This window comes from Linepithema humile, chromosome 1 (genome assembly GCF_040581485.1).
Source record: "Linepithema humile isolate Giens D197 chromosome 1, Lhum_UNIL_v1.0, whole genome shotgun sequence".
In the NCBI taxonomy this organism is placed as follows: Eukaryota; Metazoa; Arthropoda; class Insecta; order Hymenoptera; family Formicidae; genus Linepithema; species Linepithema humile.
The window spans coordinates 46,124,956-46,152,792 of NC_090128.1; the positions used below are offsets into that span (position 1 = coordinate 46,124,956).

Genomic DNA, 27,837 nt, shown 5'->3' on the forward strand with positions numbered 1-27,837 from the left:
GCCGTAGATAAATTGTATTCGGTAAAAATTGATATCCATTTCTGGCCCCAGTTAGGGAATAATGACGATCGCTTTGGGATAATAAAAAATACGTATATCGAGCGATTTATGAATGTCCGGCGCACGAAATCACTGTTATAACCTCGCACGCCAAGCGGTTAATAATTCGCGTTAGCAATTTTTCGAGAATCCGCGAGTAAGCGGAATGCGGGCGTGATTGACGGCGACGAACGAAAGGGTCGTATTATCGGGAATGGGGTCGGCTTTTTAAATTTCCCATATCTCGTTACAAATGCTCGTAAAACCGCGACCCGGGCTTATAACAGCGCGAGCTAGAAATGTAACAGCATATTATTCGGCAAGTAGAATAGCAGAGGTCGAAATCAAATGCACAAGCAGTTGTAAAATAAAAATGCATCCGACGAGTGTGCATTGATGCATCATCGACTTTTACCGCTCTTTTTACCTCTCCGAAAATGTGCACAGGAAAATACGCGTATAGATATGCATAGATATGCGTGTACACAGACGACGGTTTACGCGGAAGAGATTACGGAAAAGCGGGATATTCGCTCATACCGACTCACTTTTGCGATAGAACACGCGGTTTGCAACTCGAACGCTTCTGAACGGCACGTGAAAGAGAGAGAGAGACGTTAGATACCTGTTATACCGTAGACGCGGGGTTACCTGTACCTGGTGCCATTTGGGAGTCGTTGTTGTTGTTCTATCGAGCATTCTCGAGCGAAGTAGTAGTAACAGCAGCAGCAACAGCAGCCAGGCAGCTACAAAGTCCGTTTAGAACTTCGAGATCCCCCAAGTGTTTCACCGATCTGCCCGGCCCGCCACTGGTTATAAATCGCGCGCGCATCCAGCTCCCGCGCTCCGGCACGCCCGACTGCGGACTTTCGGCACGCGCGCTAATTTATGTAGGCCCGCGCGATATCGCGGGAACGTATGCTCGGGAGTCGATAAACTTCCGCGGACTAGTCGCTGCCTCTCCACTGCCGGAAGTTCGGACTTAATCTGTCAGAATGCGAATTTAACTCGGCAACGTTTACACCGACGCGTCGGCTAACGCTTTCGCAGTCAAGAGAAATTGGAAACGATCGTTTAAACTCGGAGGCGTCGGTGCAACCACCTGGCAAATGCTCGCAACGAGCTCGTTTATCGGCTCACCTCTCTGCTTGTCGGCCGCTGATCGGCGGCCGATAGTGCTCTCGCCATTACCTTGTTATAGAGATGCTATCCAAATATCTTGGGAATAATTTATCCGCAATTCCGCGGATTGTTCTCTCTTTTCCCAAACGGCTTTCCCACACCGGGGTATTTTTGTATTTTTTCATTGAGCAACGCGAGGAACAATTTGCACAATATTCGTCGAATGTGTTATTCGTATATATCGCATATATTTTTATCTCTCTCTCTTTTTTTTTTCATCAACGGGATTGGAATTAGCGGTCATAATATATGCCGATGCGAGATCGCGTCCATCTGGGTGTCATTACGCTGACAGAATCGAGTCAGCGCGAATTATACATGCACAACGCTTTGTGACGGGCTGTAATGACCTGTTTCCCGCCGCGCCAGCATTATCAGGACGAGCGCGTTCGTCATCGTTTTTGCTATCCGCTCATCTTAAAACTTAACGACAATCAAGAATTAAGCCGTTTAAAAAAATTGTCATTAAATCGTCAGTCGCAAGACACTCTATCTTATTCAGATGTCCCTGTCGCTTCCGCATACATTATCGATCTAGATTCCGTAGGATTCCGCACAATCCTTGCGACGGAATTCAGAACAGTTCGCTAGATCCTCGTAGTAACATAGTTACAGATTTAATTGAAAACAAGATAATTAATTATAAGCTAGGCAACTGTAATTACACAACAAGATGAGCTTCCGTCAAGGATAGAGGAAGTAAAATTAGGAGAAAAGAGTTATACGTGTATGTATATGCAGAATTAGAAATAAAAGTCTGCGTTAAATATTTATCCGAAAAGAACTGTACACAAATAGAAATAGAAGCGAGCTAAAAAAATTACGTGCGCAAACTCTATTAAAACTTTTTGATCAATTTCAATTCTAGTTACCCGTAGCAAAAAAAAAATCTAAATGAACAACATCTTTTTTACTTTCAATTTTTAATTGATTAAATGTCTTAATTGGGTATTGAAATAATATTTAGATAAAGCTTACGTGAAAAAAAAATAAAATATTATTCTCATCGCTGATTCGCGGAAAATCGCTAATGTATAAATTCAGGCAAAAAATATATATGAATATTTATATTCCACACTTGTGCGTATTAAACGTAACAAACAGCTCTGGTATCGTTACGCGGAGTTTGTTGCACACACTTACAGTTTATAAAAGCTTTTTCGTTAAAATAAAAGTTTTCTGCAAATTGACGAATGTTTATTTGGATGGATCCGAGTGAAACTGGCACGGGCGAGGGAAGTTATCCTTACCGACCACACACAGGTGCTCCGTGTGTGACGTAACGTCGACCTATCCGGGGAGAGAAAAAGTTCGCCGAACGTTTTTCCTCCGACGTTTCCTTACTGCGTCTATTTTCTAATGTCTGTCTAAACTTCCCGCTCCCGCCCACTTGAAGCGAACTAACCAAAGTTTTTCGAGCACTCGACCCCGCAAAGTTAAGGCTAAGAACGTAGCGATCCTACGAGTATTTCGGAATCCTTGCCAGTGTATAACTCCCGACCTCAAATTCTTTATTAATTTTTTAAGAGTCTTGAGAAAGAGAGAGAGAGAGAGAGAGAGAGGCGCAGCGGTACGATGCGCGTGCGTCCGGTCTCGGAAACTTCCGCTATCGCGCTATCTTTTTACCCAGTTTTGAAATAAATTGGAATTTACCTCAGTACGAAACTTTGCTGCGTTGCCCGCGCCGCGAATCGAATTTTATTGCTCGCTACTTAATGTCTTTGAAGTATTAACGAGAAATATTAATGATGAGAAGAGAGAGAGAGAAAGAGAGCGAGATCATACGTATATAACGGAAACTCGAAGGTAGCAAAGAGATAAAAATCTTTTATACGAGTCGAGAGAGAGAGAGAGAGAGAGAGAGAGAGAAACTGGGAGGTGTTCCGTCGATATTAGATTCTCAGGGATATACGCGCGTAATTTCACCGACACGACTCCGTCGATCCTCCCGCTCGCTCGTTCTCGTTCCAACTGCAATGAAATTTCGACACTGCGCACTACGATCTTTCCTCCAAGGACGGTAATTTTGCTGTTCGAAAGTTGTACCGAGTCCGCGTCAGCCAGGCGCTCATTTGCGAGGGAGCGCAGCCCGATTTCTCATTGTACGACAACGGTCGTGGGTTTCCCATGAATGGCACGGGATCCTAATACCCTCCATAAGAAAGGTGACTCACGCTCGCCCTCCCGACTTCGACTTAACGACGACGCATCGTTCCTCGTCGTCTTCACCTTCGGATGTCTCTATAAGCCTCCCGGGAAGCCAATTAACTACGACGGTAGACTTGGACTCGATGTAACTCCCCTTACAAAGCCATCGAGATGGAATTATCGTCGCGTTCCGACCCACTCTTTTTTCGTCCCAGAACAAACGCCGAGTCCGCAATAATCAGATTCAACGATTACGTTTTCGCAAAGGCATGCTGCGCTATTGAGAGACAGTCCGCGACAAAAACGACGTTGTCGGATGCCGGCGGTGTTGCCGGCATCCGACAGCGATTGTCGCTGCGCGCGACAAGATTTTAACGTTATTTGTATCCGATTCCGTCCATTTTCCCGTTCATCACGCTAATCCTGATAATCATAAACAAATGAAATTATTGCTACGTCCTGACATTAATTACGCGATACCGTAAATTGAGTGAATTTCGCGTCGCTAATACGTTTAACCGGGTGCCGGGCGCGGTCGAAACCGGGAGAGAGCATTTTGACCACGAAAGTTCGTAATTGCATCGAACGGGTTAATTGCCAGTAACGAGGACGCGAAAACGATACCTTGCGGTCGCCGAGCGCCGTAGAAAGTGTCGGCCGTGTCCTTTTCGAGCGGCTCGTTTACCTCAAATCGCTTCAAAAACACGCGATAATGGATTAAATTCTCTCGAAACAAACGATGTTTTCGGGAACAATGTATGTCGATAGTTTCCATCCGTGAGATATACATCTATGTCTTTTAAATTGCTCAATTACTCGATTACTCGCTAAGTGAATATAAATGGCTGGTATTTCGATTCGGAGCCATTGAAATTAAGATATAAATCGAGCTTAATTCCGCTTAAGTAAAGAAATAAATTGAATTCTGGACGAACTTTCGCACGTCACGCGCTTAACCGTACATCCGCTCCATTGAAGACCGTTCTACGAATTATTAAAGATAGAACGTAAATTGTGCAAGTTGAAGCGCGAAACACGTTAACGAGGTGTCGCGACATTTTTATTACCACATCCATTACACGTTTTTAACGTACTTCTCTCGCTTGTACGTGACGTTAACGTCCTTCATAAAATTAATCTGGCATACCGCACCGCTGCATTCTGTTCGTCCGACCATAAGCTTCAAAATAAGAACAGAAGGGAATATTGAATTAACAAAGTACAGCTAATCTCCAGGTTTACGTTGCGCCAGAAGTAAAACCTTCTATCATGCAGCTCGCGCGTGATAATGTAAAGTTTCAACGGTTTTCTCCATTATCGGGATACGCGTGGCTTAAAGCGGGCAAACCCATTCTCGCGTTCGCGCTGTAAAATCTGTGTCTTGTGTACAACACCATTATAATTTTTCAAGGACTTCCGAATGCTCTTATATCCTTCCATTCGCCGAATAATCCACTTTCGCGTGCGAAGCGAGATAAAGGCGAATTTACCCGTATAAATACGATTAACGATAAACGTCAGACGACGAGATACAATTCATCGATTGCCAGGTATGAAAATGGGTTACGACCACGTTCGCCCGCGAAAAGGAGCAAAAATATGAAAAATAACAAAAATGTGGGGAAAGACTGTAATAGGAAAAAACGAAAAAGGTGGCTTAAGTGTACTTACGTCGTGGTCGATTTCGTTTCTCTCTTACCGCAGCGCGCACGAGTAAATTATTAACGTGGCGCAGTCGTAGCGTACGAAAACGAACGCTGGAGATCGCGGTCGTAGATCGTAATTAGATACGATCAGATAAACGTGAATGGAGGTGGTCGCCCGTTGGCCTACAACGAGACTTTGGCCTTCCTGGAAACCTCTTTGCTTTCCATATCCGCAATCGCGCGATACACTCGAGGAAAGAGAGAGAGAGAGAGAGAGAGAGAGAGAGAGAGAGTGAGTGAGAAAGTGTGGTAAACGAGGAGATACGCGACAGTCTCGAATCAAGCGGAGATCGCGGTCGAATTATCCGAATTACATCGCGCTTAATCTTACAACGGCTTTCCGCGGCCAGATGCGCATTCAATCCTCAAAGTAACTCCGACTAATCGCGGTGGCGGACCGTATCGATCGGCCCGTTGTCTCGGCCGAGCTTCGTTCGCCCCAGTTTCGGCATCGGGTGGTTCGCACAGTGCCGTTGCCCTTCCCACCTTCCCGCGAATTCGTTATTGTTGTTGGTACACGATGTTGTCGATGCATCGTGTACAGCCGGCAATTTGAATTTTGGTAAATCCTTATGATTAAATACGAACGTCGAGTGATCTATTATTTCTGCACGAGAAACACGTAACAGATGCGGGTGAATAAATAAAAATTGGAAAGGTTGATAAAACAATGCGCTTTCATGCAAATGTAAGCGGAGTTATTTCTTCCGGATATCCTGATTCTTTCGCTGATTCTGGAGAAGGTCGTTTCGAATGCCGTTGGGGAAACAAACAGAGACACTGCCGTTTGCGCATATAAATCATAAGATTTCACCATTACCTTATAAAAATATACGTCTCCGTAATAATAATTGTAAGAATAAAATATACGCTCGGGCGTCGTCGAGTGCATTCGCGCGCGTGCTCTTTGTCTCTTTTTCATCGCGCGCACAAAATTGCACGGCACAGTTGCAAACAATGAAAATAATAATTTAGATACATGCAGATTTATGTCGTCTCCGGGGACGCCTGTCTCCTATTCTCGATTGATCGTATCAGTTTCGTCATCTCTCCCGGGTGTAATTCACTAGGAGAGCGTTTGAGATAAACGCTTCAACTTTCGTCCGCTATTAAATCATCGTAAGACGGTTGCGCGGATCGAAACAGGATCACACAGCGGTTGCATGTCTGCATATCTATCCGTGAGAAACCCTCAGCTGTCCCGTATGGCGCTCAAATTTATTTCTATCTAACCGGAAATAATTTCCGCCGGGCAGCGATGCATGCTAATGTTATTGTAAATTGTAAATTGTAAATTTAATTCACTCGACACGCAAAAGTATGTTGATTCAACAATGCGCGGTTTGTTCGTTCTCTGAAATTTGTTGTAAATGTCATATGACATTTTCGAATCATATTTTTCTTTCCCGACGTATTTCTCAGCGCAATTTTGAAAATTTGCCATATCAAATCGAGATAAAAATATTAATATATGTAAATCATCGGTTTTCGAAACCCAGTCCCTACTCGCGTGTTTACAGTTTAATCGAGCAGAAAATTATATGCGGACATATCCAACGAATATGAAGCGCGAAATACGGGAAGAACATTCGTGAATTAATATCAATTATCATACGAAATGTCCGCATATATTTTTGCGTACGGCTGTAACGTTACGCAATTAAAGCCGTATTAAACATTGCGCATCGCGACAAATATTAACCGGTAAATATTGAACTTCAGCCTCATCCATGAAACATTTATCGATACTTGCGAAATTTAACTATTCATTACGCGTGTTTATCCACCGCGTCTAATGTTCTTAACCAAAATGCGCACGAATATTAAAACCCGTGAATTTTTCAAGTCTTGAGAATAACAAAATTTCACCGCTATTTCCGCAAATGAAATCTGTTAATAATTTCGACGTAAATATTATAGCACAATGAAATATAAAATACCTCATTGTTTTTGCCCGCTAGGATTTTAAGCCCCGCGGAGAATTAACGCGCTATTACGCGTGGGATTTAGCGGGATTTTTCCGCTTGGGTAAAGTGGACATTGTCGGAGGGGTGAATGAAAAACGAAGTTCGTCAAAGCGTGATACATGCGGCGTGCGAGACAACGGGGGGAAGACAACGGTGCCAAATGACGGCCCGCGGCTTGTTTGCGGTCGGGCTTCGACACGAACGAGTGACTAACGTTTGGCTTATCGGCGGTGGCAGCCAATAAACGATATTCGCCGTGGTCTGAAGGACGGCATGCCGGACCGCAATAACGGCCCTTGTAAAACCCCTTTCCAATAGCGCGCAACGGCGAAACGGCGGCCGTCGTGTCGTGTCGTCCGCCGCCGCGCTCTCGGCACACTGCCGGTAATGCCGATATGTCTGTACACGCATTTGTCGCCCGGGGACAAATAGTGACGGATAGATGCATCGAGTCTACGGGAGAATAACGGGGAAACATTTGTATAAGACGCGTACAGAGAGCGTACGTCGATCGAAATGCAAGCCGTCATGCGAAATGTATAACTCGCTGTGACGTGTCTATACGGCGCTGTGCATATCGCAAACGATAAACATGTCAATTACTTGCAATTATATCGCTTTGGTAAATCCAATTGTAAAATAAATAAAATCGGTCCTGGCGCGCACAAATACGCTGTCGCGTATGATGCTATTGCACCGTTCCTATCCCACCCGTCCTGCACCACACCGCAGCGCTGTTGCAACGCGAAAGTGGAAGTTACCGTCGTTGCGCGCGGCGTACACGCGAATTACACGATTAATTTTAAATCCGTTTCCCCGAAATCAAGATGGGATTAAGCCGAGATTCCGACTTGGCGCGCATGCGCGCGGACTTGCCGTGCAGTGCGTACACAGCGTATAGTTTTGTCCCATCCTCCGGCTAACTCCGGATTTCGAATTTTGAAGCTGAACTTCACGCTCGCGGATTTGCGTCCGCGCTTAGTTCGCCATAAAATCCCGCAGTTTCCATTCGCCGACGACTACGGGAAACTACGTCGCGATGTAGGAGATGCGCGTAGCGTGGTGTGTTCCGTGTTTGCTTACGAAATGCACCGTGGCCGACCGCACGGCTTTCACACTCCTCCCTCAAACGTTACATCGAGCAGTCCCTTTTCCCTCGGGCTAACAAGCACCGTCGGATGATAATAAGACTGCTGCGACGTTATTATGAGCGGTGTTCGCCTTCCTCTCGAATGTCTCGAAAACAACGTCGGAACAACGTCCGACGTCTCTCTAACAGAGGGATTTGCGCGGAAAACAAGCTAAGCTAAGAAGGCATCTTTCAATGCACACAGCCTTTTTGAGGTCGTGCGAGTTGGTCGTGCGACCATCGTTTCAAAGAGAACAAGAGAATGTATTTATTTTATTGCTCGCGCGCAACGATTCATGTCTCGTGCTCACATCGCTAGGACATTATTACCTTGTAAAGGCGGCGCATTCGATTGTCCATGTTTGCAAAGTGCTGCCCGTAAAGCACGTTTCTCTCTCTCTCTCTTTTTCCATATCTTTGCCCTTTTTGTCAAACGCCACGAGCGGACGTGCATGTATGCAGAACGGACGCGATGACCCGACGAATGCGCTTTTCTACCGGCGAAGGTACAGTTGTAAAAATCAAACACACAGCGAAAGGTACAAAGGCAAAGGAAATCTTTACTCTCTTGTTACTCGCACTCGAATAATTCTCTTCAAATACATTGGCGTTACGGGCTCTGGTGAAAACGATATCCGGGTATTGTTTTCTTTTTTTTTTTTTTTACACATAAAAAATCACCGTTAATTCAATTAAATCAAAACAAATGCGCAAATGAATACAATAAAAATTTGAAATTAAATACACGCACCGATGGATTTGCAAATTCGTGGGCAATTAAGAGACACTTTTGAATTTTTTCACATTCATCAACATAACCAGCGGTGGAAATGGCCGGAGATTTTCCGCGAGTAACTCGATTAAGCATTTTCACCGCAACGTCCGGGATTGCTTAAGCGAGAATTTGTCTTCGGTAATAGTCGTTACCAAGTCATTAAGTATTGGAAAATCATAAGAACCTCATATTGGATTCCCTTCGACAGAAAAAAAGACGTCGTCAAATATTTTCAGGAATAATACGGGCGTATTATTCTTTTGTCTCGCATTTATCTTACAAAATTCACGGATTACTCCTCGATCTGAATAAATATTGTGAAAATGTTGTGCCAGTTAAATTATTTCGAGTGCGCATTCCGTGCAGGATATCGCGCAATCATTCGTAATTCTCTTTATCACAATCGATACGGGAGATCGATCGTCGAATGGCGATGCGCAAATCGTCGACGGCCGACTGCAGAATTCGTGCTGTACCGATTACGCGAACGTACGCATGTGCGACGGATATACATGCCGGCGAACGTCTGCTCTATGCATGTACACTCGCGCGTATGTTTCGCGTTTACTCATAAATTCTCATCGGCCGTCGATGCGTGGGTCCGCACACAGGCGCGTTCGATGCAATATGCGGTCGTGCGTGCATCGCAAGCGCCCGCGTACGGGAGCGCAGGTGTGCGTTTTCATGCATACACATACGCATAAGTAAATAATAAAATATCAGTGTCGCGTATTAAATTCGGCAATATAAAAGGCAAATACCGGCTAGCGGCCGGGGTTGACTTAAAAATCAGTTTTCGCGAATATCGGATGCCGTGGTGATAATAACTTTTGTCTCGCTGCTGACAGAGCGCGGGACGGCGTATCGATACACTCTCTCTCGATCCCGGTGAAGTTGCAGTTGACTGAAAAAATAAACGTAGGAAAATAGAGCAAAAGATAGCAGCGAGCGGAAAGTGACACAATCGCGTAACCAAATTGAAAAATGACTGACCAGTCTGTGTCAACTATCGCGCGTCGCAAATTTACGGCAGTACGAGATTGCTTGTACTATCGTATCGACATTTACGCATGAGAAGAATTCATTAAAAACGTCGCGAGATATTCGTCCGCAAGTTTTTACGCTCAAGACATTCGACGCGCTTATCGATATTTATTAAATATTTATCTTGACGGACGGCAAATTGTGCGGCAGTTCGATCGTCTTAAATACGCGGAAGTTTCGTAAGGTAATTTACTCTTCGTCGATGAGCGCTGAAATGTCAGTGCGGAGATTTCAGCAAGTGGCTCATTTAATTACAAGTTCTCCGGGAGCGAGCATTGTCGCGCAACAATGTATTATAATCCAAGTTGGTCTCCGTACCGTGATAGCGACGACGAGTTTCTGTTATTTTCGCATCGCCGGCACGGGGGGACCCTATGCTAGCAGGCAGAACTTTGCGCGGTTTCACTGATGCCCAGCCAAGCCCCCAAGCGAACCAATGATAAATTAATTCACTCAGCAATGTCGTCGAAAACATGAAATGTCAAATGACACACTTGTATTTATGAATGTCGGTTAAATAATTCTCGAGACGAGAGATCTGGTTGTGCATGTCTGAAGAATTTTTGCAAAAAATTAAAACATTAATTTTACATTTTACACGTGAAAAAAGAACAGATACCTGAATTAACTATTTTTAGGTTCAGCAACGTCTCAGAGAAAAAAAACGTTTTTACAGTCTTCAATTTGTGAGATAAAATAAAAGCTGTAAAACTGCAGTAAAATACTGTAAAACTACACGGAGCAAATTTGCTATTAATTAGATGAGTCATACCACAAATCTTAACAGGGAATATAGAATATTATAACCCATGATTATTAGAAATAAATTGATAATAAAATTATAGAAATTGAATTATATTAACTGGCGTTTATAATGAGAATATTGATTAAACATTTCAGATATTAATGTACTACATTAATTTTGCTAATTAAGAGCCTATCATTGAGCTCCAATTAAGCGATGAGTATATCGCCTATTGTAAAGATTTTAAATCAATTAGGCAGAGTCATTATTGAAATAATTAATAGGTTAAAGTGAATTATATATTTCCACTCTCTCAATCCTAGAAATTATAACTTATATTAATTAACCGGCTAATTAATTCAAAAATGCATTGGAAATATTTCTTACATGCTGCCGGAAACTTTCCGCCGTGTGTACAAAATAGAATGGAATATTCTCAGCAATAGCACACCGCTTTGAAACAGATAGCGTCCGTTACCCGCATAATTTATCAGAGAAAGACCTACAGAGGTGTGCGGAGTTTCGCTTCTCATATCTGCGCTAATCTATTTTGCATTAGATAATCTACTTATGTTATGCGGATTCCCAGTCACGTCAAACTAAACCACGATTTATGGTTTACGAAGCATAACGGACATTAACGGGGCTGCGTGAGCATTAAATTGTCATATCGCGGACGAGTTAAATAATCGAACATATGATGTTTCCGCGCGTTTCGACGCGGTGGGGGGGCGGGGCGGGGAAAATTTCCTAAAACGCTTAATTTTATGCGCAAAACATCCTCATCTTTTTAAAACCCATCCGCCGCTGTAGCGAACGATTATGCTAATACGAATGCATACGCTGCACTGCTCGCGCGTGCGAGCGCGCGTACGCTTGCACAGGTCGTTGACGTTAATCCCACGGAACGGCCATCGTCGACGGACGCGTATTAAATCGCGCGGAAGAAAAATTTCGCCGGCGGACATTTCGGTGCACGTACCCGGACGGACATTTCGTTCGCGAGCACCGAATCCCACGATTTTCTCAATCGGGAATCAATTTCGCCGATAAAGTACGGCCAGCTGCGACGTTCTGACATCGCGAGCAGCAAGACGATAGACAATGAAAAACATTTTCGGCGATATCGAGTGTAAACGGGGGCGTCGGCCATCGCCGAACCAGCAGTGCGGCTGTGACGTTTATATCCCGACTACGGCTGTATATTCGTCCGAAACCCCTTGCCTCTTTTCCTTTATCTCTCTTTTTCTCTCTCCCTCTCTCTCTCTCTTTTTTTTCTGCAAAGCGGCCCCAGTTTTTCAGCCGGCATTTCGCCATTGTTAGCCCGTCGATTGCCTCGGGCGGACGAGCGTGCGGGGCGCAACCAAGTTAATCGGCGAAACGAAATTCATACATTCATCCCGAAAAGCAATTTTAAGTTGAAAATGTCGAAGGGCACCACCGCGTGTCTACCGCGAGTGTACCGTGAAACACGAGCGCGAACATGGGCTACTTCGTCGATGAACGTCGGGGATTCGTCGAAATGAATTTTCATCAGGGAACAGACGGCGCGTTGCCACGCTCGCACACGCTTGTGCACGCGCGTTCGTTCCCCGATGCCGGAGAAAAATTAGGTTTTCGAAGCATGAGAGCGAAATGTCTGTTACGCGTCGAGGACACGGGAAGCCGCACGAGGACGGCGGCTCCGAGGAAGGACAGAGAGCGAGTTGTTGGCGTAACGGCGCGCAGGAGTTTCTATATTAATTTCGGAAATCTGTCTCAGGAGAGAAGCCTGGTCGTCGCGGGGAAAATATATGGAGTCTGCTCCCCTCACGGTCTAATTTCATTCAATCTACAATTGTGTTACGTAATCTAGCGGATCGGTTCAAAGTCTACGTGCCCGTGGCGCGTAACGATCGAAGCAGGGATTATTAGAAGGTATCGCGCGCGCGCGCGCGCGAAAGAGAAGAGAAGCGAGTGCAACATCGCGGATTCTCGGAATGAAGCGCATACACGCAACATCTTCGTTAGCCGCGCATCATCGTGAAAACGTAATTAATGCTGATTAATGTTTCTCTACGCTTGAATCCATAAGCACGCCCCGTTTGTCGAATTATTGTCATATATTTCGTTACACAGCGAGCGCGGAAAACGATGGATGCTGATCACGTTAATTAACGCTCCGCATTAATAACAGCGCCAATTTCTTTCATTGAATATAAACGGTTATTGACCGAGATTCGATTTTCTTGCAACTTTTTTACCTCTGACAGATTAAATTACGCTGATAAATAAATCAGTTCTCTCATCGAGAAAATGCTAAAACGCGAGCTCTCTCAACTGATTCTTTTGAAATATAGAAATTTTTCAACGCGTATCGATCAAACCTCAGTCTTAATACGTATGCACTTCTACGCTGATCGCTCTATCGCCAAGTCGAAACCGTTGAGGGAAGCCGATATCGGTAAGATTTTCGAGATTCAATTTCGGGAATGCCTGAGCTTATAGTTGGAAACAACGATGAGTTTTCTACTGGCAGGCGAGCGTCGAAAAGTTCGCAGTCTCCGATGGCGAATCGTCTGGGATTTCCAACTTTTATCGCGCTGTGATTGGTGCTCGCGGATGTTTTTCCATCAGATGAATCTCTCGATCTTTCTATTCTGCCAAAGCTCCTAGGTAAGAGACGTGACAACTTTCGACGTATAGACGAAAAAGAGACCAGAGCCGGAATTACGAAAATCGACAAGCAGAAGCCGTTCTCTTGTTGCGAATGCAAAACGGCGAAATTATGAATTTCTGCCAAATAAAAGTGACATTATACACATACTAAAATTCCAAAGAACCGACCAATTATGCTACTTTATACACCAATAAAAATTGTGATGTTTAAAAGAAAGTTTGAGGAGCAAAAATTTAATGGGAAAATCACGCGTTTTCCGTATTTCGCACACTCGAGTATCTCTAAAACATTTATGACATTTTGGCAATTTTCCTTTTAATTATATTTTTTTAACAGCATCGTAAAAGCGGACTTGCGATAAAACAAATAGGGAGTTGTCGTGAATAGCGGAATCTCCATTTCAGTGTTTCTCCTCTTGGTTTTAGTAGTTGCGGCGGAGTACACCTGCGGATATGGCGATAAAACGTCTTTTAGCGTTGAATGCGTGGGTATGCGACCGACTAAAATCTACATTTGGTGTAAACACCTTAGCGAGGATGCCCATAATTCTCAGCTGGCGGCAGCCGAGAGAACACGGGGAAAGTTTCCGCGAAGCAAAGCCAAAAGCACATTGTGTATACCGGCCACGGTAAATCTACATTCAAAAAGAGAATATAGAAAATACCGGCATAATTGCATTCTGAATTAAAAGATCGCGTCTATATAACTGGGGTAAATTTTACCCAGGCGATAAATTCGCGCTTTCCCTCGTCGTTTTTTCCTTACAGCTTTACCTATATTTCCTTCTTTCGCTTTTTTTTTTTTTTTTTTTTTTTAGTAGATAAAACCCTGCGAGATATAACAGTGCTTCGCTAGAACCCTGCTGCGGTTCGGTTTTTGGTTAAGAAATAAAACTTGTGACATTACGATAAATAATACATCTATAAACGCTTTATTTTCGCCAGTTTTTTTATTACTATAATAAAAAAACTAAAAAAAAAAATAAAGTGCTCGAGTTATGAGTAATCTAGCTGCAAATGTAACGCGATATAGTTTATATTTTAAATGTGAGCAGAATTTATTTTAATAAATGGTATGCAAAATTGATATTACGCGCGTGGACTATGCATTTTAAATTGCGTCATCATTATTTTACGAAAGCTTCGCACGTACAGTATCGCGTAATGCCCTTCATCGTTTTTCATAGTTCTTTCTAATATGAAATATGTGACATACGGTCGATCTGTCGTTGAAAGTAAAATCGAGGCAGATGGAAGAGAAAGCGCCCGGTGGAGAAAAGAAGCGGAAGGAGATGAGAAAAAGGAAGGAAAAAGCGATACACACACACGCGCGCGCGAAGACGGGGTATCATATCGGTCAAGTAGGAATCTCCGTGCCACCATTGCCATCGTCGTGTGGTGTCTACCGCGTGGATACGAAATGAATCAAACGGCTTTGACGCCCTTCGGGATCATGAATAATGCAGCGACGTGATCCAATTTATAACTCACGGAAGCGTAATATGTGTTATGTGGAGCGCTGCTGAGAGGTGGTGATATGTAGCATAGCGAAGAAGCTACGCGGATATTTCACTATACCGCGGCCATGACTATTCATTTCGCGGATAGTTAATCGAACGGGTGTCGCGCGAGCGCACACACAAAACAGACGCCGCACACACGCGCGTCGTGAGAGGAGGAGAAAAAGAGAGAGAGAATGCTAATATGCTCAGTTTTTATTAAATGGGTTTTCATTCTTTGATAATGTCAAGTTCGTTTTGCGTAAAATATTACATCGGGATGCATCCTGAGCTGTGAGAAAAACTACATTGTGAAAAAAGTTATTAATCGTCGTAACGATACAGACTCTTTAACAGCTGCGTCGTTTTCACGCGAGGTAGTTATGTGGTAATTATTGGGTTAACATAATTATTGAGTATAGTGTCGATTTTCGCATCGGGGAGCAACGGGGCGATCGATTAATCTCGCAGCAGCGTCAGCGGGAAATCTGAAAGTTTCATATTTTCATTTTATCACGGCGAATAATACTCCTCGGTCAAACACGCATTTGCGCCGGCTATATGCTCGCGGAGCTTTTACCGCAATATGGAACTTGACACCCATTTTGTTCATAAACGCATGAGGTATCATCGCCCGCTGCCGTGGCGCTTGTCACACTAATTAATGTCATAATATTCAATGGCCATCCGGCAAAAATATAAGGCGTTATTCACGATCGCGTTGGCGCAGTCGCGTTTTAATCGGTCTCGTTGTCCGGATTATCGCTCATTTTTCATTTAATCGCGGATCTTTCACAGCCTCCGCAAAGATTTCCAAAACAGAGCTATTTCGGAATATATGTATAATATATATATATATATATCGTCGAGATTCTGCCGTGTCATTATCGGAAAATAGACGGTTCTTTCGATTGTTAATTTCACAGCTGAATAATACGCCTTCGCGTATTCCCATGCCTACGAAAATCACGATTTAATTAACCCACTGACGCCTGATAACCCACCGTTGGGCGTGCAATACGGCGAAAATTAATATTGTCGCCGAAGCTGCTCGATGTGCATTATACGGACTGCGCAAATACCGTGCATCGCAGGAGAACATAATGAGGCGGATGGTTTATGGCTGGGGACCATCGGTGACGCTCATCCGGCTATGCATTTTGATGTTGTGTGCCGTTCCACGATATATATGACACGGAAGGATATGTCGAAGAGGATCGATATTCAATCGATACAACGCGATAGCTTGATTTTAAAAGGGATACGCATTTTTGCGCAAACGAGGTTACATGTAAAAACCTCGTTTTTATTTGTAGCGGATTTATGAAAGGCGCACCATCGAGAATTCGAATCGCCGAATTAATTCATGAAAATTCTCTACGTGCTCGCTACTCCGCCGCTACAAAATGACGGAGGGAGTTAATCGCGAAAGTAGTTACCCTCCACAATGAAGGCAGACAGAAAGAACACGCCACGCGACTAAATGTACGCGAACTTATCAGCTGCTAGCAGGTGCTATCGCGGTGCAATATTAATGAGTCTGGTTCTATGCGTTCTATCGCGTGCGCCCGCCGAGTACATCGATAGTTCACTCTCTCTCTCTCTCTCTCCGTACGTCCCGCTTCACCACCGTTCGCAGTTGATTCATACGGCATAAATGAAACTTTGTGCGCGGCGAGGAGATCCGGAGCGGCTTTCACATATCAAATACGGATAGGGCACGCATCTCTTTTTTTTTTCTGATTCTCATTACGTAACTTTCAGATCAAATCACGGTGCACGAGAATGGAATAACCGCGTACACTGGGATTTTTTAATAACATTTATATCACACCGTGGGAGACGTGGGAGAGACCGGGATCCGAGCGTAAAACAGTAAAGGGATGTAATCCGCGCATAGTTAGCCAAGCGCGAATGGAATTACCCAACAGGACTTAGGCATCCCCCTCCTCTCGCACGTGACTGCAATTGCGCCGGATGCAGGACAAAGTTAAATAATGCCGCGGCGCGTTAATGAAGTCTCCGAGGGGTAGTTACGCCGACTTGCGTATAAAACGTCATCTATCGTTAAAATAGCGCTTCCGATTAATAATAAAAGCGCTCCCACATACGAGCGTCTTGAGATACGAGCGCCACCGCCGCCGTCGCCGCCGTCGTCGTCACGCCTCACGACATTTCAATATTTAACAGTTCAAGCTCCGCACTGAAACAAGAAAGGTAGAAAGAGAGGAAGAGAGCGGGAGAAGGAAATAGAGAGCAGTAGCTAATACCGCCAATGCAAACTTCTCGACGTAAATGAAATTACCCAAACAAGACATCACTCCGCTGCGCTACGCTCCTCTTTATGAAGCAGGCGCAAGCGCGCTCGCGCGCGCGCGCGCGCAGTCCTACAGATCAAAGTTGCAAGCGCTCGCTAATGTTGCGCAATGTCAATGTTTCGTCTACCGCACAGCGTCGTAAATTCGTCAAAAGTTACTACCCACCGTCGACGTCGCGCGGGCGTCGGTGTCGGGACGTTAGTCTCGGGCGAAGCGCCGTTCCTCTTTGTTAGTAACACGCGGCGCTCACACTGTACCCTATCGTCCTCCTTCTCTCTTCCCCCCCCCCCCTCCCTCCCCCTCTCACTCCCCATGACAGCCTTCATCTCACGGGATATCTCAGCAGGAAAGTTCCTCCGAGCCGCTCATTTTGCCGAGGACCGCATTGCCGTAATAGATACGGAAAGCCAAACTCACAAACGGCGAAAATAAAGTTGCCGGACTCGTGACAATCCCGACGGATCTCCAGCGCGGCGATAAATTCAGAGTGCGAATATTAGCCTGTGGGTGCCCTGCCTGAACATTCAACGTGACCGGGGCAGCGTATACAATGAATGCTTTTACGCGCACAGAAGCGCAAACGCACGTCGTTATACATCAAACACCGTCTAATTTGGTATAAAATGTTGAGCAACTCGCGCGTGAGCGCTATATACATCGTCCGTTCGATGTATAAAGTTCGCATAATTTTATTATTAAAAAAGGTATTCGTTCTCCGTGATAAATATCTGATTATACTTCACCATGGACAATCTAATTTCTCCGCAAATTTAATTAACGGTGTAAAAACTTGCGGACAAAAGTTTCCGATTGAACGACAAGCTTTCAGCGAAATAAGCGACGGGACTTTTACCACGCTTCTAAAATTTCGCAAAATATAGGTACACAGCGTACTCATATATATTAATATACAGCATACTCGTATTCGACTCGTGTCGCTTTTTGATGGATGATGCATATTCACGTAGGCTTTTACCTACATGAACAAATATTTATTTACGATCTTCCTTGGAGGCGTTTACCGCAAACACATCATATACGCGAGGCTGATCTTCGTGGCATAACAATCTATGCTAATTTCATAGCACTTCGCGAATGGTAAGCTGGAGGGTTATTGGCTCGTTATTGGACCATCCCATTGGTATTGCCTGCGCTGCTAGATTATAACGGCCCTCGCCGATATTGGATTTCAAATAGAGAAACATACACTTTGCGCACATGCACGTTACATTATATCGCAATTAACGTAATGTATAATTTCATCTGGCGGCCGTTTCGCCAGCCTCTCTGCGCGCATACACTTTACACTTCCTCTGCAGCCGCGAGCGTCGCGAGGAAATATCTCGAATATTAGGGAAGAAAAAAACGTTTACGGTACTTTTGCATTTTTTTCTTTATTACTCGCAAAACGATCGACAAGTCGAGAAAGAAATGACAGCAACTGACAGGCCCATAAAAGTTAGTTTAAGAGATGCAAAGGAAGATAACGAAGGCTCGGCAAGAGCCTTTGAGAAGCGAAACCGGTTGAAGGAATTTAAAATTGTAACGATCAATAAACACAAGAAAAAACTTCTTTCACAAGTCCATACAGTATTCATCGTGCACGCGACTGATGAAACATCCGCCATTACGAGCGCGAGAAAACTCAACACTCGGCATCATTGTCCCGCGTATGGTAACTGCAGCTAGACTCGCAAAATTACAATCGTCCCGAAAATTAAATCGAGTCTGCGCCAATTCGGTCGCGCGCTACCGAAACGCGCCTTCGTCTCCGTACAAGCGACAAGATTGTTTTCTAGCTTGTAACGATCCTCGGGGAGTAATTGCCAGGTTGTTTCAGTTGACTCAGCACGGGAGGAATGGAAAACGGAAAAAGACAGAGTACCGTAGATACGAGATACGAAAAAAAAAAACGAAAACGGAATGTGAAATGGTGGAGGAGCGAGTCGCGACAGCCGCTATCCGTGTAAGTGAGGAATGCTCTTGATAGAATGGCGCAAGATAGGTTTTTAAATATTTTACAGTCGAAAAACAAGTTCGAAATTAATGCGGCGAGTGGAAGCATCGATTCCATTTCCGATTAAATGCTTGATGCACGTTGTTTTTTTTTAAGTAAAATCAAACGTGCATGTATAGTCGAACATTAATTAATTATTTATCATCTGATACTAGCAATACACTGATTATCACATTTATGATAATTTCAGTAACTGATAAACAATAATTTTAAATAATTAATAATTCATTACTTAACTGATTAATTATTATTCAAATTAATTAATTATTAATTATTTAAGGTCATTGTTTATTAATTGTTTGAAATGATTACAAATGAGACAATACGTATTGTAAGAATTAGAAACTGATGATTAGAATTTATAGTAATTTCTTATCATATTAATTAAAGCATTAAAGGACCTTAATGAAGTTTAATAAAGTTTTATTTTTTGAATGCATTTTTTTCAGCACCCAAGGGATATAATTTAAATGGATTTATCAGCATGGAGAGATGGCTTTGAATGCAATCGTTTAACGTCACTAGACAATTTTTATTCCCATTGTATTCTGCTTGCGGGAATATAATACGCTTCAGTAACACAGAAATCGGCGCACTATGCACGCTTCGAAAGAGAGAGAGAAATAAAACTACCGACCGTTCTGCTTACTGTGACTTTTTACGATTTCATTTTTATTATATCTAACATAATGTCCTATTTATAGTCGTGCATTACACCTTAGTTTCCCCCAACTGGCGGTATGCTACGCGTAACTCTAAGAATTTGCATGAAAAACCATATTCACATACATTAAACTTCACGTCTGCGACGTGTGTTTAGCGCAGACGATTTAAAGAAATTCTATTTCTTGTGTCTGTCTGAAAAGTTTTCGCTGGACTATGACACGCGAGGCATGCAAATGTGAATTGTTTCTCTTTTGTCGTTAGTAATATTACGACAATGTTGAGTATGCAACGCGATCTCAGATCTCACGTAAATAAATTTGCTGAAGCGGCCCGTGGGATGTCGGCAGCGTTACATAGAATGAAATAACCTTCCAGATAATACGGGACATTTTATTTTCTCGGTACTTTCGCAACGCACGATAAGGCGAGTCATAAATTTTTCAATACCTCCGATTTGAAAATAAATCGCATACCGCGGCGTATGCAGAAACGCAGTAACTACCCGCCCGCCCGCCCCGACGACCGACCTTGTTACTTTTGTTACCATGATAGATCTTTCGTACAGGACTTTACGCATCGTCTCGTAAGAATCGCAGTTCTTTCATCCGTAACGGTCCGTTAGATAGCAGTCGCGTAATCTGGAGCATCCATTTTGAGTTCTCGGAAATAAGAAGAAAGACGACACGTACGGCCATACTCGAAAGAGATATTTCGCATTGATCGATATTATGGGCAACTATCAGGGAAAACTATCAGGAAAAAAATCTAATAAATGACGGTCTTCCATTTTAGAGAGCGCTCGTGAAGGAAGAAAATGTGTTAAATTATAATGAACGCGTTAAACCGTTTTTCCACTGCGACAATGCGAAATCGCATTTCGTAGTTTTATTCAGACGCATTATTACGCAAGAATAATTATCTTTATGCAATTTTGACGTGCAACTTGCCAGATAACGCCTGATTAGATCATCCGTTACAGCGTACAATACAACGCTACTGTAAACTTCATTAAAATCAACGAGTCAATCAAGCATATTTGAACAATTTCTAGGGGCGTTACGTACCGGCAAATATCTATCTGCAGCATCGCGACCGCAGAACACAAAGCTAAATCCACTCGGCCATGCGGTTTACCTATTATTGGACATATTACATTTTCCATAGATAACCTACGATAGCTCTCCTTGCGTCGTCAATCTCGCGTCACGGCAAGATTAGAAATAAAGCGAAAGAGATTCGACCATTGTCGTTATCGAATATCGATTTCATGCAAAGTTACAAAATATTTCCACAACCGTGGAAAGAGAGAAACAAGAGCGACCGCGCTAGTTTATGTAACAGCAACCTCCTGAACACTTGATTTCCGTAACGGCAGACTCATCGATAACATCGCGATGTCACTCTTTCGGATACACTTAACAGATAAATAAAACATGTAAAGTATCGTCGGATCTGATGTTCACGCAAATGTAGCAGCACTCGTGGCATTCGTGAATTTCAATATGGATAAGAAATTCGATGAAATTTCAATGAAACCGCGAAGAAAATTCTTCCTACTCCCGATTTTATGCCAAATAGAAGTCGACACGACTTTTAAGTATATGAGAGAGTCATAATATAATTGCTTAGTAAACTGAAACTGTCAACCGTGATGCATCGATACCGGGGAAAAAGTATAAATTTAATATATCGGCACTAAAAGCCGATACATTACATACTCGAATCGCTATAATTGAATGAAAATAAAGAGGGGCAGACGCGAGATGAACGACGCACAAAAGTTGCTCTCCGGACGATCGGTCGGATATCGATGGAACGGCTTAACGAATCACGAGCACCGTAACTCTCACCCCCGGAAACTTTAACTCGCCATGACAAACACTTAGTTTGGCTTTAACTGTTAATTGATCAGAAAATCCAATTCCTGATCCTGACATATTATGCGTCGGTCGTATCACGACGATTTAACGTTCCCCTCTCTTCCCCCTCTCTCTTTCTATGAGAGATTCGCTTGTACAACTTGTACGCGCGATAAATTACATTCCGCTTTGGCCGCCAATAACGCGAATGTAAATCGACATAGTTTCGATAGCAACGAATTTTGCCAAAATCACAAAAGTTATTCGAAAATAAATTCCGTAACCTTTTGTAATACAATTTCGCCGTGCTCTCAAACGAATTTTTTTTGACGCTTTAAAAATCGATTTCTTGTCCAGAGTTATCCAAAGTTATACGAGTCGCAGCCATCAATAACATTTCGACGGTTTCACTAACAAAGAGCAGTAACAAGCGCGCGATAAATTCGACCGTACACTTCGCACACGATACATAGGGCTTTACGGCTCCACGAATTATTACTCATACTCGCTCGCTTCCGCAGCGACAAACGTCCAATTTTTAGATCCCCGCCCATTTTCGATATCCACCCTCTCGATGTGTCATCGCGTGCATCTTGTCGCACCTGCTCTCGTAAAAAAAATAATAAAAACTAAACAAAACCAAAAAAAAAAAATAATAAAATGACCTTTCGGTGGTTCATTTTTACGTGTCTTGCGGCGATCATTTTAACGGCGCTTTCTCGCCATGCGCGAAATTAAGACTGCGGACGAGCTTTCTTTCAGAAAGCTTCAGCGACAATTTATTGGCGCCCCCTAACGAAACTATTCACTTCACGGGGCGCAACCTTCCGCTCTTCCGTGAGCTCGCTCGCTCGCGCGCCCGCCCGCCCGCTCGCTCGCAATTATTCATAATTTATATTCAGGAATATCACGCACACGATATTCGTGCCCATGTATCTTTCTTATTGGTCCTGCGCGCCGGGCCTTCCACCTTCGTCGTACCGAGTGAGAAAAATAAGATAAATTACTGATAAATTGCTCCGAGAAATCGCCACCGTCCTTGGCGACGTTGACGCTCGCCGACGCATCACGGAACTAATTACGAGCAATTAATCATTGGCATCGACTCGATTTCGTTCGTTTGCCCGGGCAGTCGCCACAGGAGGTGTTTTGCACCTGTGAATATTGTTGCGCGAAATTAAACAGCGCGCCTCTTGGCAATGAATTCGCGCGTTCACCGCACCGTTTGTGATGCAAATTACAATTTGTTAATGCAATAAATGCGATATTAATATAATACCGATGCATTAAAACAAAGGACGAGCCCGGTAATGCGCGTGCTATTTTCATCGCTGGATTTTCTGCGATTCTTTCCCGTGTAGCGGAGATAAAATAATTGGAATGCAAGCAATTGAGTCTTTCGACTCGCTGTGTTGTACAAGACGCCTTTTTATTCCGAGAGCCCGCAGCGTAGTAATTTTCTTTTACCTGCGAGCTTGATAATACTCATCTTTGGCGAGATCTTTAAAATACAAGAGATGTTTCTACGTTTCTCTGATTTACTGACTCGTCTCTCGATCGCGAGAGCACTTTTAATATTCTTAGGCGATAAAGCCTGGCTCTCATCCAAAAGAAGTCGCTTTTTTCCAACGGCGGCCTCTTGTGTGTCTCGAACGCTCTGTATATCCACGGAGAACAGGCAATTTCCTCAAGTCCCGATCGCATCGATTACGCGTCGTCAAAGACGAATGCCGAAATTAAAAGACAAAATCGCGATTCCGACGTGCGCCATTTCACAAAGCGTGGCGGGAAAGGTGGAAGAAAAGAGAGTCGACGACAATAATTTTTTTTGTATCCACCAACTATTTTCCTCTGTAGTTTTCCAATAGAGTAACACAACCGAATTAAAGGAAAATGTGAACATAAACGTCATTAGGAAAATGCCATATAAAACATACACGCTGCATCAGATACGTTTATAAATTATTTATATATGTATATTAAAATATCGTCAAATATCCGCAAACACGTTGCAGAATATTTTATATATACATATATATTTTTACTCCGACATGATTGAAAAAAATTGATAAAAAGAAAATAAAATTATGCAAGTTAGTCGAACCAACACACGATACATTATATTCATTTATACATCTTCGCAGTGTATTCGCTTCGACTGTCATGCAGCGTGTCCTTTATTTGCATGTATTTCCGTCGAATAATGCATCCGGTCGAAACAACAGAATATTTGACTTTGGCAGAGTCAACGTATCGTGCGCTTGGCAGCCTGCCATCGGTCTATCAACGTAATTATTTTTACGTCTGTATTTGCCCCGGCTGCGTATGTAACGATCGCCACGGGTATTTCAATGTATCGTCCAGACGACCACTCCCACGGTCTCATTAAATTAAATTCTCCGTAATGATGCTTCTGCGCTTTCATTAAGCAAGATTTGCGCGCTTCCCGATCTTCAACCCGCGTCGCGAGATCTTATTTGTCGTACGTGATCTTTGATACTCGGAAATCGAGGCTTTGTGCGTTTATGGTTTGTCTTCTTATCGGAGGATATCTCCCGCCTCTCGAGATCGGGTATTTGCGCTTTAAGCCGCACCGCCTTCCTGCAAAGTCCTTAATAGCGATAATCTAACAGTTCTCGACGCTTGTTGCTGCTGCGGCGACGCCAACGGAGTTACAACGCGATACGTTCTGACGGAGAAATCAATGCACATCTGGAGATCTGGACGGGGCTGGCAATACTGGGAATCTGGCCGTATGCGGGTATATATGACGACGAATCTCGGTACCCAATCACGATTGTCGATACAGACGATATCCAGAGCCGTGTTATAGTCGTGGCTCGGTAGAACTGGGTCATCGGTTATCTCCGCGCGCGTACATTAACTATTGGTCCCTCCGATGATGCTCTATCGTACCAAGTCTCATCGAAGATCATGTGAATATCGATCGTATATTATCGAGAATTGTCATCGAATTCGTTATCGAGCAAACGCGAAAAAGATACGAATAGAAATTTCACAATTCCCCCATTCAAAATTTATCGCGAAGAGTATTTAATTCATTGTCGATAATAGCGTCAAAAATTATTTAATATAAAAGTAAATAAATTATTCTGAACCTTCTTAGATATTTCATAATTGCTCTTATCCAATTTTATATGATCCCTGTGATTATCTGTGATAAATTTCAAATAAAAGCTATTTCCTTCTCACACTTCTTTCTAATATTTTTTTGTAACAAATAACAATTTTTAAAAATAGTTGAGAATTTTCTCATATTATCGCGGAAAATATTTATTGTCAGAATTTTTTAATATAAAAGTAAGCGCGTTATTGAACCTTTTCAAATTAGAATCTAATTTTCTAATTTAAAATTTTCAATGATTGGCGTATTGGCATTTTAAATAAAGAAACAGATATTTTTTTTTCTCGCTTAATTTCGACAGTGCTTATTTTGATGAGAAATAACAATGTAAAATCAGAAATAGAAAAATAAACAAAACGGACAATAAATAAGCTGTAATATTTCCATATCTCAATTCCCAATGTATATATTGACGAACCCATTAATGTTTTGCAGAATTGGAAATACGACACTTCACGGTCAATATATTAAGCAAATTATACGTCAACAGTCGTGAGTACGCTCGCAGCGGCATTCACGTCTGAGCGTTTGCATCTGTTTCAGAGACGGCTGCTATTCGTTCGTGCACCGACGTGTATGATAGTACACACAGTGTGCAATGGACATGCAGGCGTACGATCCAGATAGAACTATCGCGCGCGCGTAGGCCCGCTTCCTACTACGGACGCTGCAGCTGCAGCAGTTTGACGCCGCAGTGCTTACAGCTAGTTAAATCTGTGCGACGACCGAGCTCGCTTTAATGCCGAATTATGAATGGATCGCGATAAGAGATAGCCGTGTAGTCTGACTAATGCGCGCGCGCAAATATCCACCGGACGTCAATCGCGAATTTTCCAGCTTCGGCACACAACGCCATTACATATACGTTCGCTGTCCGATTTTGGCTCGTGCGATACGCGCATTCGCTGAATTACTACGTTTTTGCAAATCTCGTAAATAACGTAAAGTAAGATGGATGGACGACTCCGAGGAACGTAGCTAGAGGGGGGAGGGAAAAAAACGACATGTTGCATTTTCTATTTTTTTTTCTGTTTTTACTTTTAGGCAGCGTTAAGATCCTTTTGCAAGTTGGCTTAACTAAGTAACCGTGACGAAGTTATAATTAAGTGGCGCGTATTCATCCGATGAAGAAAGCGTAATTAAAAGTTTCCTTCCGGCGAGTTAACCACAGCGCGTTATGAATGTGTCGTTTACCATGCGCGCTCTATCATCCGCCGCTTATACCACTTTCCATTAATGACCGCTTGGACTCGACATTATTCGTTAACGTAGTTGGAGACAGAGCTGCTTACGTGCCCGGACTCGACTCATCCACGCTTGTACAAACTAGAGACGAACAGTCGGCTTAACGATGGCAACAATATCTGTTTTAATTAAAGCATGAATCTATTCATATGCATGTACACAGCCGCGGTTAAAGTTACAAATAAAAATCGCGTAGAACGTAGATGTCCCAAAAAAATTTTGCGTTTAACTACATTTTTGCGTGGCAACGTAATAAACTATATAAATTTAATCATTATCGCAACATGTCCATTTGGATTCAAGACGTGTATGCGATAACGAGCGCTAACGTGAAGAGTGACTTTTTCATCGCTACGTCCGTTTCTCGAGTTCCCGAAGTATATATATATATATATATGTATGTATATATATAAAACATATATACAATCAATACAACTGACGACGGAGGCGGGGCATTTTAATTGCGCCATGTAAGGAATCGTACCGGAAAAGAGTATATACTCATCTCGCTCGCGAGATGCTTTCTCGAATTAAATTCCGCGGACGGAGATATGCATCGTGATTCGAAAAGTGAATGCTGTGTCTCGTTATAAACGAGAAAGACGCGGAAACGAGAGGAGAAACAGGTGGGAGCGGGAAAAGAAGCTCGCGAGCGAAAGAGTGGAGGAAGAGAAGCACGACTCGTGTCGGCGGAGAAAGAGAGAGAGAGAGAGAGAGAGAGAGGAAACCGTGCTCTCGGTTCTTCGTACTTCTGAAATTTCAGGCGAGACGGGGTTCCGGTTCGTTTCCAAGAATGTTACGCAATTGAATCGCCCGGAAAGGAGGAACTAAGTAAATTTCCCGCCATTTTCAGGACTCTCAACCATTTATGCCGAGTAAATTTCCCATTTGTTTCTTTTCCATCCCCGGCGCTGTCTGTGTCCGAAACTCTCCGCGTAAGATCGTAATAGAATCCGTGAGAACGCGGTCGCCGCGTTATCGATTGCACAAAGCGAAAGATGTAGCTCGTCGAAAACGCAGTTCCACGAAGTTATTAGCGCGCTTAATTAGCGCTCTACGCGCGAGGGCCGTAAACGGCCGGCGGGAGCGCCATTAGAGCGCCGGCGATTCCGAAATTATTTCAAATGCACCCACGTAGATGTGTGCGTTCTTCTCCGGCCCCGATAAAGATATTATCTACAGACCCCGTTACGTGCGGCGCATTACCGAAAATATTACGTGATATCAGAACGCGCGAAATTGGGCGCTATTTTCAGACGGTTTATATATGTACGCGAAATAACATGCAGAAATGAGCGCACCTCTCTAATCGCAAGTACGAAATAAACTATCGTTAAATCATGTGTTTGTGTAATCGGAGTAACGAATTATGTGGAAAGTTCACTCGCGGGATGACTAACGTGAATCAGCGCGGAAACTTGGTCCTTTATCAAATGGCCGTGTGCGTTCAATTAGTTGCACCTTACCCTTGGATTTATACGCGACGGGGAGGCGTGTCGCGGCTAGATGGAGAATCCTATCCGACGCGGCGTGCGCGCGTGTGTTACGCCCGCGTGTGTACACAGGCGGCGTGCACACACACACACACACACACCAGGCGAGACTATCACGTATACACATCGGCGTACCATCCCTTTTTCGCAGGTTGGACGGAGACTGTATTTTTAAACGGAAGCGTTCGGCGCGGCGGCCAGT

The 27,837-nt window shown here is 43.5% G+C and overlaps 1 protein-coding gene across 5 annotated transcripts in view; it reads right to left on the reverse strand.

The window, feature by feature from the left end:
- The window catches only part of Ptp99A (Protein tyrosine phosphatase 99A), a 243,869-nt gene that overhangs the window by 86,272 nt on the left and 129,760 nt on the right, over positions 1-27,837 (reverse strand). Inside the window, exon 1 of one of the 5 annotated variants that reach the window (XM_067347283.1) lies at positions 697-721. The exons of the other annotated variants lie outside the window; for them this stretch is intronic. Within the exon in view, the coding sequence (XP_067203384.1) occupies positions 697-706 (10 nt within the window). The 5' untranslated portion in view covers positions 707-721. Of the gene's footprint in view, positions 1-696; positions 722-27,837 lie in introns of those variants that run through there. 5 annotated transcript variants of the gene reach the window in all.